A 17,496-nucleotide genomic window follows, 5' to 3' on the forward strand; every position below is an offset into this window, starting at 1 on the left:
AGCGGTGATTGCCAAGTTTAGGAGAGCCGCTATATGATATTATCACGTTTGCATCCTGCTTGCTTTGGCCGATGGCCACTCACCGGCGCTCGACAGACCTGGGTGCCAAGACACATCGGCGAGTTGAGGAAGGGAGGAGGACAGAGGAGGGAGTCTCAGGGAAGAGAAACTGTTTCGGCTAACCAAATCACACTCCCTATTGCCTTCTGTCCTCTTGCTGTGGAACATTAAGCTCACAATGTGTGGACAGCTCATCAGGGACTAGGCTCTATTCACATCTAATCATAGTGGCATAAAGTACAGACGCGTGCATTTGTTTCCTGCGGTGCCATTTATTATAATTTCTGCTGCAGCAGTTTTCACCTAGAGGCTGATTGTGTCCCTTTCAGGTTTGGCTGTAAACACCATTAATCACAATGAGCCTTGCCACTTGTCTCACTATTACACCTCTCTAACACTGACTTGGTGAAGCAGGTGCTAGACTACTGCTGCTGCTGCTATGGAGCTCTGCTCTAATTAAAGCTTTATCATGACACATTTAACACTGCCTTATTATGCCTTATTATTTTTCGTCAGCCAAGCTTAAGTGTTATTGGGCAGATCACACAGCATTTGGAAAATAGGCCATAGAGAAAATATGCAGGCATGACTGAGAATGAATCTGTCTATATTACAGTAATGACTTATAAGTGGATCGTCTATGGAGGCACTGTGTTTCTGACTATATGACGGATGGAATTGGCACAGTGTGGCAAGTCACTGAGGACTTCTGTGAACACACCGTTCTGCTGGGCTGATGCTGGGGCCAGATAGCTGCTCAGATGGCTCCTCAGTGGGTGAAGTGACATCCCTCTCTCTCCCCGGCTGTGTGTGTGTGTGTGTGTGGCAGCGGTTGCCCTCGGAGCTTATCTCAATAAGTGGATTTGTGTCGGTGCACTCTGAGATCTCGGTATGATGCTGTAATCTGATTGACCACAACCCCTGAGAGGTGGATGAGAGAGCCAGGTGTGTGTGTGTGTGTGTGTCCATTGAAGTGTCCATCTCTCTTTGAGCTGGTATTTTTCAGCTTGACTTAATGTATTTTCAGCTGAGCTTAGGGTCTATTCGGGGGGAAATAACACACAGCTATATGAAGCTTTTTCGTGAGAGTGTGTTTTTCACTCTGCAGTTGTAAATCTCCCGCAAGTCCTCACGTTGTACCTGGACAATCCATTACACCCTGGGCTCTTGTCGGACGAAGCCCAGAATACAGCATTACCTCTCTAGAAGCCCAGGTGCTACACACACTCACACACACACACACACACACACATGCACACACACACCTAGCATCTGGCCTGCCAGAGATGAGATCCAGTGCCAGAGATGGTTTGACATGGCTATACTATTTCTGTGTGATGTCTGCATGTGTTGTGCTGGTGTGAAAACTCAAAGTGTTCAGCTGTTTAGATGAAAGGAATTAACAGATGGGATTATGCCTTTGTTTATGCCTTTCATTGACATTTTATTGAAGTGGTGTATATAGTGGGAATCATTATGTACAATATTTGAACAATATTTCACTGACAAAATCTAATATTCAAATCTAATATCCACTAAAACATACTTTCTTTCCTCAACTGAATGCATTTTTGTTACCAGTTAGTTAGTCAAACACAGTCATTTCACAATATACTGTATGAACACGCAATTGCATGATCACATGCGGTTGTTTTCTGTGTATAACTTAGAGGAAGTGATAAAGAAACTGAAACTAATAGCTTTCCAAGTCAGACCTGTGATACACGACCTGTGATACACGATGACCACTTTATCACCACAGTCTGCCTTGACCAATGCATACCGTCTGTCAGCGCTCCCCTCTCCCCCAAACCAACTGATACCCCTTTGAAAATCATGTTGTTGTAGTTTAGGAAAGATTAGGAAAAAAGTTTTTTTTTTTTATGAAGATAAGAAAGTTTCCCTGAGCAAGTCTCTCTTTGAGTCAGATATCTTACTTTTCATCTTCATCCCCTAGATGACTTGTTTACATTCTTTCATTTGATCCGTCTCTCTCCTTTCCCCCCTTACTACATTATTATCAAATCCAGAGGCAAGTGGCAGAAGTAGTTGCGGAACAGTGTGTGTGGGTGTGGAGTTGGGTGTGTTTGCTTGAATGTTTCAGTTCACCTTTAGGGCACAACTTGAGTGTGTGTGTGTGTGTGTGTGTGTGTGTGTGTGTGTGAAACCCCTTATTCCTCAATTTCTATGAACTCCCACACACCCTCACTCTCTCTAGCTCTCTTTTTCCCACATTTTCTGAGTGTCCAACGCCGGCTGGCTGGTGCTGTTGCCGTATCGACCCGGAGAGTCGGACGAAGCAGTCGAGAAGGCGCATCTGATGACCCTTATAAATGAATCACAACTTGTTCCACACACAAAAGGGACATAACCAGACTTCACACACAAAACTCCCAGTCAGCATTCGGCAGCTTTCATGTGTTTTGTTAAAGGCTAGTCTTTTCCTCTGATGTTGTCAAGCATGATGCTCTGCACCTAATTGCATTAGAGGGTGGCAGACAGAAAGCTGGTAAATCCAAATATAAATATCTTAAGGAGGCTGAATTCAAAGGTTCTCTATTATTCAAAATTTAGCTTGATCTGATTCCACACTGTCAGACCTCATATACTTTATTTATGAACTTCGAGATGATATTTGAATTGAAATACTCCTTCGCGGCGCTTTCCAGGAACATACTGTAGGTGTAAGAGGGGGAATGGAAAAATATTTAAAAGTGTATTATGCAGGAATAATGATATCATCTTTTTTTGATAGAGTAGTCTCCTGTCTCACGTCTCCATTCCACCTTCTCCTGCTTTCCGAACAGAGACTCTTTAGCTGTTGCCATTATTTGGCTGTCATGGAAATCCTCAAGCATGACACCTCATTTTCCAAGATGTCATAGAGCAAATGTTGACTGCCTGTTTTCATTGAGCTCCAGTGGAAAAGGGATGGGGGTGGGGGGGTGGGAGATGTGGCCATTTATTCGACGTTCCTGCCTCGAGAATGAGAGAGAGAGAGAGACCCCCCACCCTCACCCCTCCTCCTCCTCCGCTAGGCTAGACAAGAGCGTCGCCATAGCAACCGCTCGGTATGCTCACCGCTGCTGTCGGGCGAAAACCTTGTACCTCCAAAAATATCAAAGTTTCAGGAACTGAGAAAAACAACCTTGTAATGGGCTTGAGGACTGTGAGGATCTTCAATGTTCAGGGTTTCATAATATGGTTTCATATTAAGAGAATTTCTCTCAACCCATAGAGGACCGTGTCTGGGGTCCTTCAAACATGAGAATCACCACAACTGGAGTTACAAGGTTCTCGCATTCACAACAGCGTCACGCTCTCGGATTCTTTGGCTGCTCAGTGTTCCCAGGTAGATAAATTGCGCTCCTCTCGTCCGCCTTTTTCTCACACTCCTCCCCTCCCCCTTACCCTGCTTTCAGACCTCCCTAGGGTGATAGCAGGGATTATATAGTAGATGGCATATCACCAAACCACAATCTCCACATACAGTTTATGTATGTATTTTTTCATACATGCGACTCGAATGGATAAAAAAAAGCTAATGTGACAACATGCCAGCAAGCTGTCTCCCATTCGTTTGATTCTGATGGAGTAAATGTATTCAGTGATATATGTAACTCTTTCAGGGATCAAAATAAATATGTTGATAATGAGGCTTTATGTAAAACTAGGCCTCAAATCTGGGCTGATGTATGCATATTTTTTCCATCAGCAGATTTAGAAATTAGGGGAAACTAAATATTTTAGTTATTAAATGAGGTTAGCCTGGATATAAAGTGAGATATACTGTGAGCGAGTGTTGATTTGGAAGCCTTGTTGCATCATAGACACTCTGTACAATGTACCCTGATAAACAAACTCACCGAACTCTCCTAAGGACTGCACATCACCCTTAGGCGTCTCCTTAGATATTGTGGCATATCCACCACTCCTTTGGTGCTGAGGACTATTTTCATACAAAGCTTCCTTATGAATTTCCCTCAAAGCTAAATGGCATCATTACATGTAAAGGGTACCCCATAAAGGGTATTTATACTATTTCATTAGTGCTCTAGGGTCTCTTTTTATTTCTCTGCTCAGACTTCACAGTCCCCTCCTTTGGGGAAGCCGTCCTCTGCTCTTCACTCTGCTCGCTGCTTCCTGCTAACTACCATTTCTATTAGAGAGAAGAGTAGCACTACCTCCTCCACCTCCTCCTACTCATCTGTCTCCTCTTACTTTCTCCTTTTAATAGCTGTGTAATTAAATGTTGAACATGTTCCCTCTCCTTCTCCCTCTGTATTTAACAAAAGGTGGTGAGCATCCCTTTAAGGCTCGCGGCGCCGCTGTACAGAAACTCTGGCTGGCTGCTGCTTGGTGAGCTGCTGGATGTGAAGCACTGAGACCTGCGACTCACCGCCGCCTGGATCCAGAGATCGTCTCTCCTCCCTGGACTGTGAGACCGGACCTCACCCCCCATCACTTCCATCTTCTGTCCATCCTGGCCCAGAAGACAACAGCAACAGCAATGTGACTACTGGACCCAGCCAGTACCAATCCCACCCGCTATTATGGATCTGAGAATCAGTATACAGTGAATCAACACTCGTCCAGGTAATTATTACACTGTGGTCCACATGCTTAACACTGATTCTGCACTCTGTTAAGTTATTAATGTGCAGTAGCTGCTGATTTTAGATCTGTATGAGTTCAAGGATGTGATTTTTCAGGGTTTTTGTTTTCAGGATTTCAATTGGACATGCAACCCTCATTCACCTCCAATGGGAGATGACTGATTTGCTGCTTATTTCATGGTCTTTTGTGTTCTTGATCACAAGTTCCCAGCATGTTTGTGGTCAGTCACTTCCTCATTCTGGAGCTTCAGTGCTCTAGTTGTCCGTGTGTGCTGGTTAAGAAGACCGAGAAACAGGAAGTGGGACAGTGATGTGAAAGAGTGTTGAGAGTGTGTTTGAGTGTACTGAGTGCATCTGATTAGTCAGAGAAATACAGTCACTGTTGGCTGTGTGCTTTATTTTGCGAAGTGTATATTGGCTTTACAGTACACTAATTACAGTTGGAGTGCATTAGCAAGCATATTGTGACATTTAAGTAGCCAGCATCATTAGGACTGAAGACTTCCAGATATTATTAAACATGATGGGAGAAGTGAAGCGGACAGAGGTGGAAGTGAATCATTCTAGAGACACACAAATCAGTGAGTGAATTTTTATCAGGGCAGTTCTTTCCCAATTTGTCTCACCCCAGTATCCGAGGATCCATGCCATCAATTGAGGTCACTGGGGCCGAACCAGTTAGATGGGCTGCTTCTGTCAAACTAGGCTGCAGGCAGGGGACTCATACACACACACACACACACACACACACACACTCTTATACTGTCCACGTGATCCATATATTTAGCTGCAGATTAATTTGATTTGATTGATTATCCCCCCTGCTCAGTGGTTAATAGAAATTTCACTGTATTGATCTCATGATTAGAGATCGCATTAGCTGCAAAAGCTCCCCAACGCCCCGGCTATTGACTTTCCCTTTATTTAACAATCCCCTTCATTGTTCTGCAATTCAAATGTTTTATTCCCTACCAAGCTGTTTAGTGACTTGTAGAGGTGTGAGTGAGAAAAAACAGGGCTAAAGAAAAAAATAAAAGACAAAGACTGGGGCAGAGAGAACGGGAAGGGGGAAAAGAAGGAAGAGAGTGAGATAGTGTGTGTGTGTTTGTGTTAAAGTGTGTGGCTGTGTCTGTCTATCTGTGTCTTTGTCTGTGTCTGCGTGTGTGAGTATCTTATCCAGGGTTTTTGTCAGGAGTGTGTGGCAGCCTTGCTCCCATTTCCCCTCTGGAGCGGAGCAGTACAGGAAGGCTGGCTGGTTGGCTCGCTGCACAGGAAAGGAAACAGTCTCTATCAAACAGCAGATGGAGGACAGCATGTGCTTACACTGCAGAAACCCACACACATGCACACACACATACACACACACAAGGAAATGTGGGCAAATACAGTAGCTTTTATTAGGAATGTGACCCAAATCACACATCCCAAATGTCAGCCGTGCAGAATCTGAGGTTTTCACAGAGCCAAGTCGGCTGTGGACAGCAGAGGACATTTTGGCTTTTCAAATGAACTTTAGAAAATGTTTTCATAATACCAAGGACATTTTCTCTAGCTGGGAGGTTGTTTTGCCCTCTCGACTTTTCTGACAGCTTTTTTTTTCCCTTGTCGTATTTATACTTTATATACTGCTGCGGTCCACTGTAGGTCTTTAACCTTCACATTTAAATTCACCAGTGAAAAACAGACCTGGGTCACAAAGTATTTGCAAATAAGCATTTGTTTTATCTCACGTGGAGTGCCAGGTGGGTGGTGTTCACTGCATCAAAATGACACAGAAAAGTAACCAAATTGACTTTAAAATACTGTCTAAACTTTTATGGTACTCAGTGTATTGTCCTATGTGAGAAACACAATCTATTAGACCCTGGTGTGGTGAAAAACAGTTTCACATTCAATTTAACTTCAGTTTAGTTTTCTTTTCCCTCTACATCTCACAGGCAGACATTAGCAGATAGAGCTGAGATCTTGACCTCTCTGTTGCCTCTGGTGGCCTGCAGGTCAAATGCATTTGTCTGTGGCTGAGATTTAGTGGTACCCAACATGTGGTAACCCCCCCGCCCTCCCTCCTCCCCCCTCCCTCCTCCCTGCCTGGTGTGTGTCCATGCCTTCTGATGGCCTGTCATGCCTCCTTGCCTCTGTCAGGACCTGTTAGTGGCAGGCCGGGCCTCTCCCAGCAGGCTGGCCCGTCTCGCAGAGCTTTTGTCGGTGGTGTGCGAGGACTGGATGTTGCACTTCCTTTTTCCAAGAGGGCAACGAGTTCTCCAAGAGGCCGCGCAACACAATAGTTAAGACTTAGAATAGTCATTCGCTCTCCTTATGGTGTGTGTGTGTGTCCTTTCTCGTTCGTGTGACAAGCCTGCTTAGGAGGGAGGACAATGAGGCTCACTGTGGTGCCCAAGGCCCCATTGAATGACCCATATTCCTATAGAATTCAGGCTGAGACCAAATAACTCCAAACAACAGGGTTACACAATCTTAATCAACAAAGTGCTGCTCATAATGTGCTCTGCAGGGGCTGTGATCCTGAGAAAGAGGATTGTGGAAAACGTGTTAGGTTGGGTCGGGGTTTGGGTAACATAATTGCTCTGCCTCCACTTCCAGTCCCCCCATATAGAAGGCTGTTGTTTGAACCGGTAGTTGTTGTACATACTCTGCATACTCTGTGAATCTGGACTATATTGTTTCCCAGCCTTGTGAAAATAAATAACAGTTGCTTCTGTTTGTCTAGTTGTTTGTGAAACCTCTTGTCACTGGGTGTGTGATAAGGGAGCATAAAGGGCTGTTATTCGGGAGATCAAGTGTGATTAGTGCGGTTTGCTATGGCAACAGGCGCTGTTCGCCCAATCAAATGTTGCTACCCATGCTGACAATCTGGGGACATTGTGTCAAGAACCAGAAAATGCAGCCCCCATATCCCATTTAAAGACTCGCGCAAGGATTTTATAGTCTAACTGTATATCCGCATTGAGCAGACAGGTCTGTTCTATCTCTGCAGAGCAGCAGAGGCAGTTAACATTGGCAGTCTCGTCATCCTCGCAGCGTGGGCCGTTCACTTATCCCTCCTGGTCCCCCATCTCCTCCTCTCCTCTCTTTTTCTCCCTCAGAATCAAGTGGCTTTTTGTTCTCCCGCAGTAGTGCTTATCACTTGTTTCTCCACCACTGCCCTCCTCCTCCTCCCCATCCTTCTCTCAGGGAATGAAAGGACTTTTTTTTTTTTGATAGATCTTGTCTGTCCTGTGCAGATCCTGAAGGACTGTGGTTATCTCTCTCTCTTTCTCTCTCTCTCTCTCTCTCTCTCTCTCTCTCTCGCTCTCTTTCTCTCTCTCTCTCTCTCTGAATTTATCTTAGATAGAAACTGACGGAGCTGTGTCAGGGGGGCTTTCTATGAGAGCAAGGTCTGTTTAGCCCCAGTCCCTGCTTCAAAACTGATGTTAAATAAATCTAATGCCAGAAGCAAAGCTTAGTGGATTGTCATCACTACAGGAACTGACACTGCTTTTTATTTCCATTCGTTTGAGTGAAGTGAGTCTCATTGTCCCACAGGACCTCTCAATTACCAGTTATTTCTATGACATAAAATGAGCTATAAGCTCTCATGGGAGGCAGTCTCTGGTCGGCAGTAATGCTCTCTAAAAATAAGGCTTCCAGAAGGCTTCTGAGTCAGCTGTTATGATTCTGCATAGAACTGTTCTTTAATCTGGATAACCCTTTCTGCAAAAGAGATTTCAGAAAGGGTTAGTGAGGATAAAAAGTTATGAGAGGACAAATTCATAGTCAGATTCAGATGACGAGGTGATAACCTGTTAATGTGGGCACCACCATTTATCCTTTGGTTTATTGTAACGATTCAAAGAGACTAACAATCAGAGAGCCTCATAGGGAAGCTGTGAGGTTAACATGCCTAAAGGGCTACCACCATCTTGCTCCAATGTTGAAGAAAATTTCCTGCTGATAAAGGCATCATACGAATAAGTACAAGGTTTGAGGTTCAAATCTATCTAATCAAGATAACCATAAAATGGCAGTCTTACATTATCAATAATTCTAAAGAATCTCCAGAAAAACTTTTTTGATCTGAAATACAGCATACAGTCAGACTACTGAAAAAGGAATCTACAAGTGCTCACCTCACAGCGACAAGCTTAAGAACTCATCGAGTTCCACTTTTTTTGTAATTTAGTGTGTACTTTACTCCTCTTGATGTCTCTCGTAGAACATCTGCCATACCGATTGAGTAATGAAATTCCCTTACATCACCACCCTGAAAAGCTCCCAGATATATGCAGAATCCCTTCTTCTCTCTCCCCATCTCTCTTTCTCTCTCTCTGTCTCTCCACCCCTCTCTCACTAATACCTGTTCAGTGCAAAGTGCCGGTAATCACAGAGTGCTGGACGATAATGAGAAGTGTCACAACGCGGGTTCAGTCACTTTCAGCCCAGCTGCCGCGCATTACGCTGGCCATCGATGGCTCTGATTCCAGCCCATAATTGCTCTGCCTCTGAATAATTGAAGGAGGGAAGGAGGTAAATCCCAGAGGTGTCAGGGTGGGAGAATGATGGATGCATCGGTGTTCAACAGTGTCGGGTCGAGAGGTGTGAGGAGCCTGGAGGAGATGATGAGACCCTCGTGTTCAGACCCCCCCACCACCACCACCACCATGTTGTGGATGATAGACCACTAGTAGAATGAGATCTGGCATGGTGGCCCTGGCGCACGTGTTTCCCATGGTTCCCTGCTGGAGCGTCTGTGTGTTTGTGGGTATGCATGTGTCTCCATGTGTGTGTGTGTGCGTTGGCTTATGTGCATATGTGTCCATGTGTGCATGGCATGCCAAACTGTATGGTGTGGCTAAGCAATGTAGGTCTGCATGCCAATTGTTAGCAGGCTTGGTGCAGAATCGTATGCATGTAGTGTGTGTGTGTGGGGTGTGTGTGTGTGTGTGTGTGTGTGCAGGCCTGTAAATCTATGGATCAGAAGTGATTAAGAGCCCTAGTGCCTCTTGGAGAAATATTAATTGTGTGTGTGTGTGTGTGTGTGTGACACTTACACACACACACACCCACACACACACACAAACTAAACCACACTTGCTCAAACAAGCCGACCAAGTGTAAGCTCAGATGTGCTTTTTTGCTAGTGCAAGCCACAGATTGGAGTAAATATTTACCATCCAATTATGGGGTCGGACTCCATGCAATACTAGAATGTGACAGCAGCTTCCAAACGCTATAAACGCAGTAGACATGACTTTATACACTAACCCTATTTATACATAGTTAAGTGAGAACTGCTCTCAAATGTTATAATATAGTTATGGCTGGAATGTTATTTAAGAGGATTAGCATTAATCGCTTCTCATCTCGTCCCATGTTATTTTTAACTAATATGGAGCAGCTAAAAGCTCCTATTTCCCATAAAGACTGCTCTAATGGCAGGTCTTGTAAGGTCAGACACAGTAGCAGCTATATCCTGGTCAACAGGATGTTTTGTCCTGAACCTGGTGCTGTACAGCGCGCAGAACCACAGCTTGCTCGCTGACAGTGGCCAACATGGTTTTGACCTCTTTTCGTCCCTTCATTCAGCAAATGTTTCACACACATGCGCACACACGTAAGCACATACGCTCTTTCTCCCACGTTCAGCTGAGCTCTCTGCGGGAGATGCTACATTTGTTCCCATTGAGGTAGAGGGCTGACACTGCAGAGCGGAGCCAGCGGGTCTCCAAGGTCATTACCACTGCCACAGCGTCTGGGCGCCCTGGGAAGAAGGCAGGAATTGATTAATGACAATGCTGGGAGCGCAGGAGGGGAGGAACCCAGGTTGGCAAGAGAGCAGGGTTGCAGAGGTGGAGTTGTTACAATGGTGCTGCAGATAGTATGACATACTGCAGAGTGTTTTACAGTAACACTACTATTACTGCTAACAATAATAGTAATAATAATACTAATGATCTTTATTTATGGAGCACAAACAAAGTCACCTAGTGCTTTACAAGGTAAGTAAAAACGTGAGCAAATGTGAGTGGTAGCTGGCCTTATCTGACTTCCGCAATAATGATTTATTATTGGTGTATATTGGTTTATTAGAGTGCTTTAAAGTTCCCATGGTAGGATTTGAGGTTAGCATTTAATTACCCTGGCTTCACTTCACATGTCATGTTGTGTGTTCTACTTAACCTCAAAGGGGTGAGAAATACATACAGCAGCAGATCAGAGGGACACAGCAATTCAGCACGGATCTCTAGATCTTATGAGCATGATTATATAGTCTGCTAAAATTACTTTAACTAGTAAAATGACAGTTTATAGCTATAGTATAGGTGGTCCTGGGTGGAACTGAACCTAACCCTTATTATCAAGACTATGCACTGAGCCGCACACAACCAAACCTTCAGGACCACCAGGGTCTTTTACTGCACACACACGGGGGTGTTCAGCGTTCTGCCCAAACACTCTCCTACCCACACCTTTCACCGAACCCCCCTATTTTCCTGGGGCCTAATGGTTAGGTCTGGCAAATAGTTGGAATGACATCAGGATCTCAGGTTTTCTGTGTGTGTCTGTCTGTGTGCTGGAGCTGTTCTTAAATAGAGCGGACATGCTCAACATCCCACAAGTGGCATGTTGGTGGCAGCACTGCTGGTCCCCAGGTTACCATGGGAACACATTGTGAAGAACAGCGGTGTACCTGTGCACGGAACAAAAAAAATCTACTACTTCTTTCACACTCAGTTGATATTTTCAAATCTTACAAGGCTACAAGTGAGTGTTGTGAATGTTAAGCCAGTGAGTCTCAAGATGAGAAAACTGCTTCATTTTTCAAAGCAATCTCATTTTAAATATTTAAAATTGATGCTCGGACTGATGTTGATACATTCTGAATTTAAATTATGGATGTCATCGCCAGAGCTAGTTTAGGCAGAAATGGATGGATCAGTTTAAAAAGAGCAACATTGGACACCTTGTCCAACTGGGTTACATTGCATGGGAAGTGGTAGTGCATCTGTGCTAGCAGATGGACACTCCGGCTCCATTTCCCCAGTCAAGACTGAATGTAGCGCAGTGTCCTTTAAATAGCCAACCCAGCCCAGGTTTACACACTGCCGCTCCCCACAGGCAGAGCACTGAGACGGAGAGACCTGGTGATATGAGGACGACCCACTCAAATAGAAAGAGTGAACCTGTTAAATAGTGGGAAGAAACGCACGAGTCTCTGAGTTACCAGTTGTGAGCCGTCTTGCAGATTTGTGAGTTTTAAAAGACCTTGTGGCCTAGAGGGTAAACAGTCTGGCAACTCTTTGCTAGGAGGACTCAGTGTACCTACTGCTCAGTCACCCTGACACATACCCCCCCACGCCCTCACCCTACCCCTCCACCCACCCCCCGTTTTCCAAATTACCCAGCTGATTTATTTGAAGAGACAGAGAGACTCTGTGCCCAGAGAAACCACGTTCAATGGAACTGACAGTGCCCTGTCTGGGGGAAGACACAATGCCAGGGAAACGCCGTGTTTCTTGTCAGCGGCAAAGACAGCCAGTTGTGCAGCCAATTGGTCTATCTTATCTTCTGATTGTAACAAGCTTGTCCTTTCTGATGGTGAGGTTTTCAAGGCTAATTATTGAGTTAGACATGAGACAATGGTGGAGAATAGCAGGGGTATCATTATGTCACTGCAGGGTTTGTTTTTTTTTAAAACCCAGTCTAAAAGAAAGACAGAGAGAAGGGAAGCACTCCACAACAAAACAAGTCCACAGAGATGGCTGGCTCATCCTCTGAAACAAAAAGCTGTCAGACAAAAGCATTTGTCAGCTTTTGGTTTGGAACTGTGAGAGATACAAGATTGACAATGAGTCAAAACACCCATACTGCCTTTTTGATGTTTGGAGCGAGGATAAAGAAGCAGAAAGAGGGTCTGAAATGGCTTTGTAGTGGCCTGCTCCCGTCTTCTGTTGCCTGTGTGTGTAATGTGAGAAGCTGAGATGTGTGTGTGTGTGTGTGTGTGTGTGTATGTGTGATGTCATGTGCACCTGCATGTGTGCGTGTTTGTGCTTTTGCGGGCCACACTTTGCTGTGAGGTAAGCAGGTATTTAGAGGTGTCAGGTTGTAATCAGCGGGGACAGAGTCTGACTCACACTGTACATACCCCGGGAGCACAGAACAGTGGCTAAACTGTTGTCATATATTTAGATTTAATGCTGTGTGTTTATGCTGTGTTTTGGGAGACCTCTGAATGTCCCTTTATCAATTGCACCGCAGTCTTTCCACTATGTCCCAATATCATGTACATATGTTTGTTTTACTCAGTCTTGTTGTGTTGACATGAGTTTTGTGTTGTCGCTGGTTTAGATTAAGCGCTCGTGGTTTAGGCTGGCTTGTGGCTAGGCCTAGGGAATAATTCCTGTTCCCTGCTGTCATCACAACAACTATTTAGTCTCTGTAGGAGCCTAGTTCCTGTCAATACAGCGGAGGCCTCCCATTCTGTAGCTATGTTGTCAGTCCAGGACCGCATTGACCCACCGCCAGACAGAGCTCGCTCTATGCCTGAGTAACTCGGGACACGCATACCACCCAACTGACTGGCTGTCTGGCCGGCCAGGACAATACCCTTCCCCAAGGCTACTTGCAAATGCCTCCTATCGGAAAATAAGGACGCCTTAGAACTTGCCCCGCGCTGACATCTCCCATGACCTATTTTCATTATAGCTGAAGGTAGGTGACTAGCTGCTGAGTGCTAAATGGAGAAAGGACAATAGACAGATGAGAATATACACAATATGATGATAGCTGTTTGACCACAGTCTGACCCGTGTTAAACAATGACTAGTACTAGTGATCTAATTTGAGACTTATGGTCTAGGCTGGTTTGTGCTGATGATGAGAGAGTTAGTAGGGAGTGAGGAGACAAGGAGCGAGAGGGGACAGAGAGAGAGATTAGATATCCGGAGGGATGGAAAGTATTTATAGTTATGAGAGGGATATTCCCCACAGGGACAGAAAGGGAAGAAAGGAAGTTTGTTGCTCTGTGTGCGGGTCATCTCCTCCAAGATGCAGAAGAAGTGGGTCTGGACACGACTGCAGTGACGGGATGGGAAAAGCTGGCAGAGCAGGGGGTGAGCAGTCTGAGATTCCCCAGGAGCAACAGAGCCGGACAGGGGTTGGAAACTGAGAATGTGCCTGTGACAGGGTGATGTCTCTGGAGGGGATGGAGAGGGAGCCGGGGACTGGAGGACCTTCATAGAAAGCAGCAATACTTGACCACAAGACGTAGCCCTGGGGCTAGCTAAGAGCGCTGCGCTGGATGTCCCTGCTGAGCCGCACGCACACACAAACAAACACACAGAGACAGTGCACATAAAGCGATGCAACATGTCTAGCGGAAAGTCCCAAACAGTGCCATGGCTGTATTTTCACATCACAGAAACCTCTAGTCTCTCATATAAACTCGCGCCCTGAGAATTCACACACACTGTACTAACTCAGCTCAATATCTCTACAAAGCTTCCTCCCCCTGGTCCCAGCCGGTGACATTTGCAGAGAGAGGCATGGAGATGAGTGAGCCTTATAGAGGAGGAGGGGGATAAAGAGGGAGGAGAAGTGAAGGGGGGGGGGGGGGGGGGGGGGTTCATCTCCTCTCTTCTCTCATTAGAATTCTCTCATCAGTCTTCCCCACGGAAGGGGGGCTTGACATGTCAGGGTTTATTAATTGCTCCAGGAAATATTATTGACCCGGACCTTCTGCTCCCTCTCTCTCCCCGCTGCAGTCAGTGCCTCTGGTCTGCTGCCTCCACATTCCTCCGGTGTCCTGGACACATTACAGGACACTGCGGCACAGCAGGGCAGCTCCAACACACAGTGTCTTCATTGACTATGCACTGGCCTGGGCTTTCTTATCACCGCAGCTGCAAAGCTACACACACACACACACACACACACACACACACACACACCTGCATCCTTGTGGAGACAAAGCACTAGTCTGCTCTGCTTCATTATGGGGCAATAGCAGTGCTACGTTGGTGCACTTTGCTTAGAATCCAAGTTTCTAGAGTGCTTCTTTTGAATACAGATGACTTAAAAAAAAAAAAAAAAACTGCCAACATCTCAAGGCTTTTTGGTTTTAAAATGTTACCAGCTTATTTAAGAAGAGAGGAGTTAGTCCACCCTGCTTAAATCAATGTGGAACTCGCTCAGAATGCTCAAACACTGGGAATCGATGGGAGATACCCTGTTACTTTCCTTCCTCTGCATTTTCCTACCCAGAGAAAATGAGGGAATGATCCGAGTCAGTCAGCTGAGACTCCTGGTGGATGTCTGAGCACGTAGGGGCTCCGGACAGAGCTGTTGGTGTGTGTGTGTGTCTCTGCATCTGTCTGTATGTGTATATGTGCGGGTGCATGTCTGTGTGCCTGTGTGTCGGGGCGATGTTATCAGAGGAAAAGGGGAGGAGGCAGAGAGCAGAGCATTGAGCATGGGGGTGTAGGTGTTATTTCTGTGTCATATGGCTTAGGGCTGCCTGGCTGCAGATTGCCAGACTCCCCATGATCTTGACCCATCCATGCAGCTTCAGCTCACTCACTCATTCGTAGACCAATGTCAACTGGTGATTACTGTGCCATATCTGGGCTTCCTGTTTGTGCGCTTGTGTGTGGGGGCACGCATTTGTGTGTGCGTGTGTGTGTTTTTTTACACACATAGCACGCTAAGACCCTAAGCATGCTATATGTATAAAATGATACAATGTGATTAAGCGTGGCATGGCCGATTTGGTTTCTCTAGACTGTTGAGAAAACATCTGTAATCAGCTTTGAGTGGCACTTCCTCATGTTCTCTTTTCTTAATCTGATAATACACTGATAAAAACACATGAGCACATGCTTCATAAGCGTAGTAAGGGCACTGCTATACCATTATGGCTTGTATAGCAGTGCCTTGAGATTTGCATGAAGGCTATAGAGTGTGTGAGGATGTTGACATTAATGCTATTCATGAAAATGAATGTAACCCCATGAAGAACATTTTTTTTCTTTTGACATCACTAGAACTTAAAAATGTTTTGAATGCTTTTGATTTCCTCCAGACTAGATTTTAGCGTTTGAATTTTTCTTCTCACTGGAGCTGTGAGGAAGCATGTATTGACACCAGCCTAGTTTTTCCAAGGTTAGAGTATTGTGCCGCCCTGTGGATTTGTTGGGCATTACACCCTGGGCTGTATGACAGGGCTAATGAATCACCAGGATATGAGTGTGTTGTTCTATTGTAGCACCATGAACTTTGCAACGATGAGCACATTCCTGAATGCAATGGTCATGAATAAGGAAATATGTTTTAGATCTATCAATAGTCTTTGTGTATCTTGAATGGTGATATTATCCAGCGGCCATGTTCTCGTGAATCTTGACTTTGTCAACATGTCTGGCAGTAAATTTAATATCCGTCTTCATTTTGTTTTTCTGCAGTCACAATGGTCCCAGTTCTGTTTTTGGTGGCAACCACAATAACATCCAATTACACTACCAATGGAAACCATACAAGAGGTAAGAACAGTAACAATGGTAATTCACCTCAGCATGTGAGACTGAACAACACTAAACAATTTGCAATAGCAACAAAATCCTATTGCCACCCACTGCAGTCAACATTTTTCCTAAGATATGATTATTGTGTATCTTTTGCAGTGCGTGCATCTGCTTGATAATGGCCTTTTCTACAGCCTTGTTATTAGCGGATCATAGTGAACTTCAGCTACCCTGGACAATAATTTACAGCTTATTGTACTTCTATATAAACACAGCTAATAGCTGGCTATGTGGCTGTGACTCTTGGCCGAGTCTCCGTTCTTAGAGCCTCTCATTTACTGTTAGACTTATTGCCAGGTTGAAATGAACTTGGCCCCAGATACTTATCTCTGTAGACAAAATACTGCTGAAACCAGTTATTAAATCAGGCATGTGGCCAGAGCAGAACATGGGAGGTGCATTGCTGTGCCAACTATTGATTCAACATTGACTCATGTATACGTGTGCACACACATGCACAGAATGCACACACAAACACATGCACAACCAGATACAACCATTTGCACACACGCAAACACACGTGCACACCCATCTCTCAGCTGGCCTTGCCCCCTGGTCTGCCACGCAGGCCTCTTCCTGCTCCTTTGTTGACGGTGCTCCCTGACCCTGCCTCTGCCTCTCCTTCTTCCTCAGAAGACGCTAAGTCCCCCAGCCCCCACATCCTCCCCACCGTGCTGGTGCTGTCCCTGCTGCTGCTCATCATCGCCCTGCTAGCCTGGTACTTCCTCAGGTAAAACTCAAAGCCCCGCCAGGAGCCGCCCGCCCACTCGCCCTGACCCACGGACCTGGCTGTCTGGCCGGGAGCCAGGCCGGGGGGCAGAGCTCAGGGTGACGAGCACTTCCTCCTTTAGTCACCGAGGCGGAGCCCAGTCAGGAAGTGCTGCGAGCTTACTCCCTCTCATGCTTCTCGAACTGAAAGAGCATAGACAGCCAGGCAGTGACAGAGGACTAGACAGGCAACAGGAGAGAGAGAGAGAGAGAGAGAGAGAGAGAAGAGAAGAGAAGAGAAGAGAAGTTCTGTAACACGTTGGGACTTAGGAGTGCTGTCTTTCCACGACTTCAGCTAATGAGAAAGAATAGCTTCTCAAGCTTCAGATGGTAGGATGGATAGATTTTTGTTCATAGTGTTAATGCTAGATCATTAAGGAGATCTTTAATATTGAAAAAAAATATCTTAGTGTTTAGCTTTGGTAAAAATGAACTTGAACTCACTTTACTAATGATCTTATGTTGTTTTCCCCTTG

General features: G+C 45.4%; 1 protein-coding gene across 3 annotated transcripts in view; it reads left to right on the forward strand.

The window, feature by feature from the left end:
* Window positions 1-17,496, forward strand: part of ptprea (protein tyrosine phosphatase receptor type Ea) — a 53,086-nt gene that overhangs the window by 23,157 nt on the left and 12,433 nt on the right. For 2 of the 3 annotated variants that reach the window (XM_071907939.2, XM_071907940.2), the window contains exons 2-4: window positions 4,356-4,656; window positions 16,133-16,210; window positions 16,886-16,982. In XM_071907939.2, the coding sequence (XP_071764040.1) occupies window positions 16,138-16,210; window positions 16,886-16,982 (170 nt within the window). In that variant the 5' untranslated portion in view covers window positions 4,356-4,656; window positions 16,133-16,137. Of the gene's footprint in view, window positions 1-4,355; window positions 4,657-16,132; window positions 16,211-16,885; window positions 16,983-17,199; window positions 17,351-17,496 lie in introns of those variants that run through there. The other variant, XM_071907943.2, reaches the window with a different exon arrangement.

The sequence above is a fragment of the Centroberyx gerrardi genome, chromosome 20 (assembly GCF_048128805.1).
Source record: "Centroberyx gerrardi isolate f3 chromosome 20, fCenGer3.hap1.cur.20231027, whole genome shotgun sequence".
NCBI lineage: Eukaryota > Metazoa > Chordata > Actinopteri > Beryciformes > Berycidae > Centroberyx > Centroberyx gerrardi.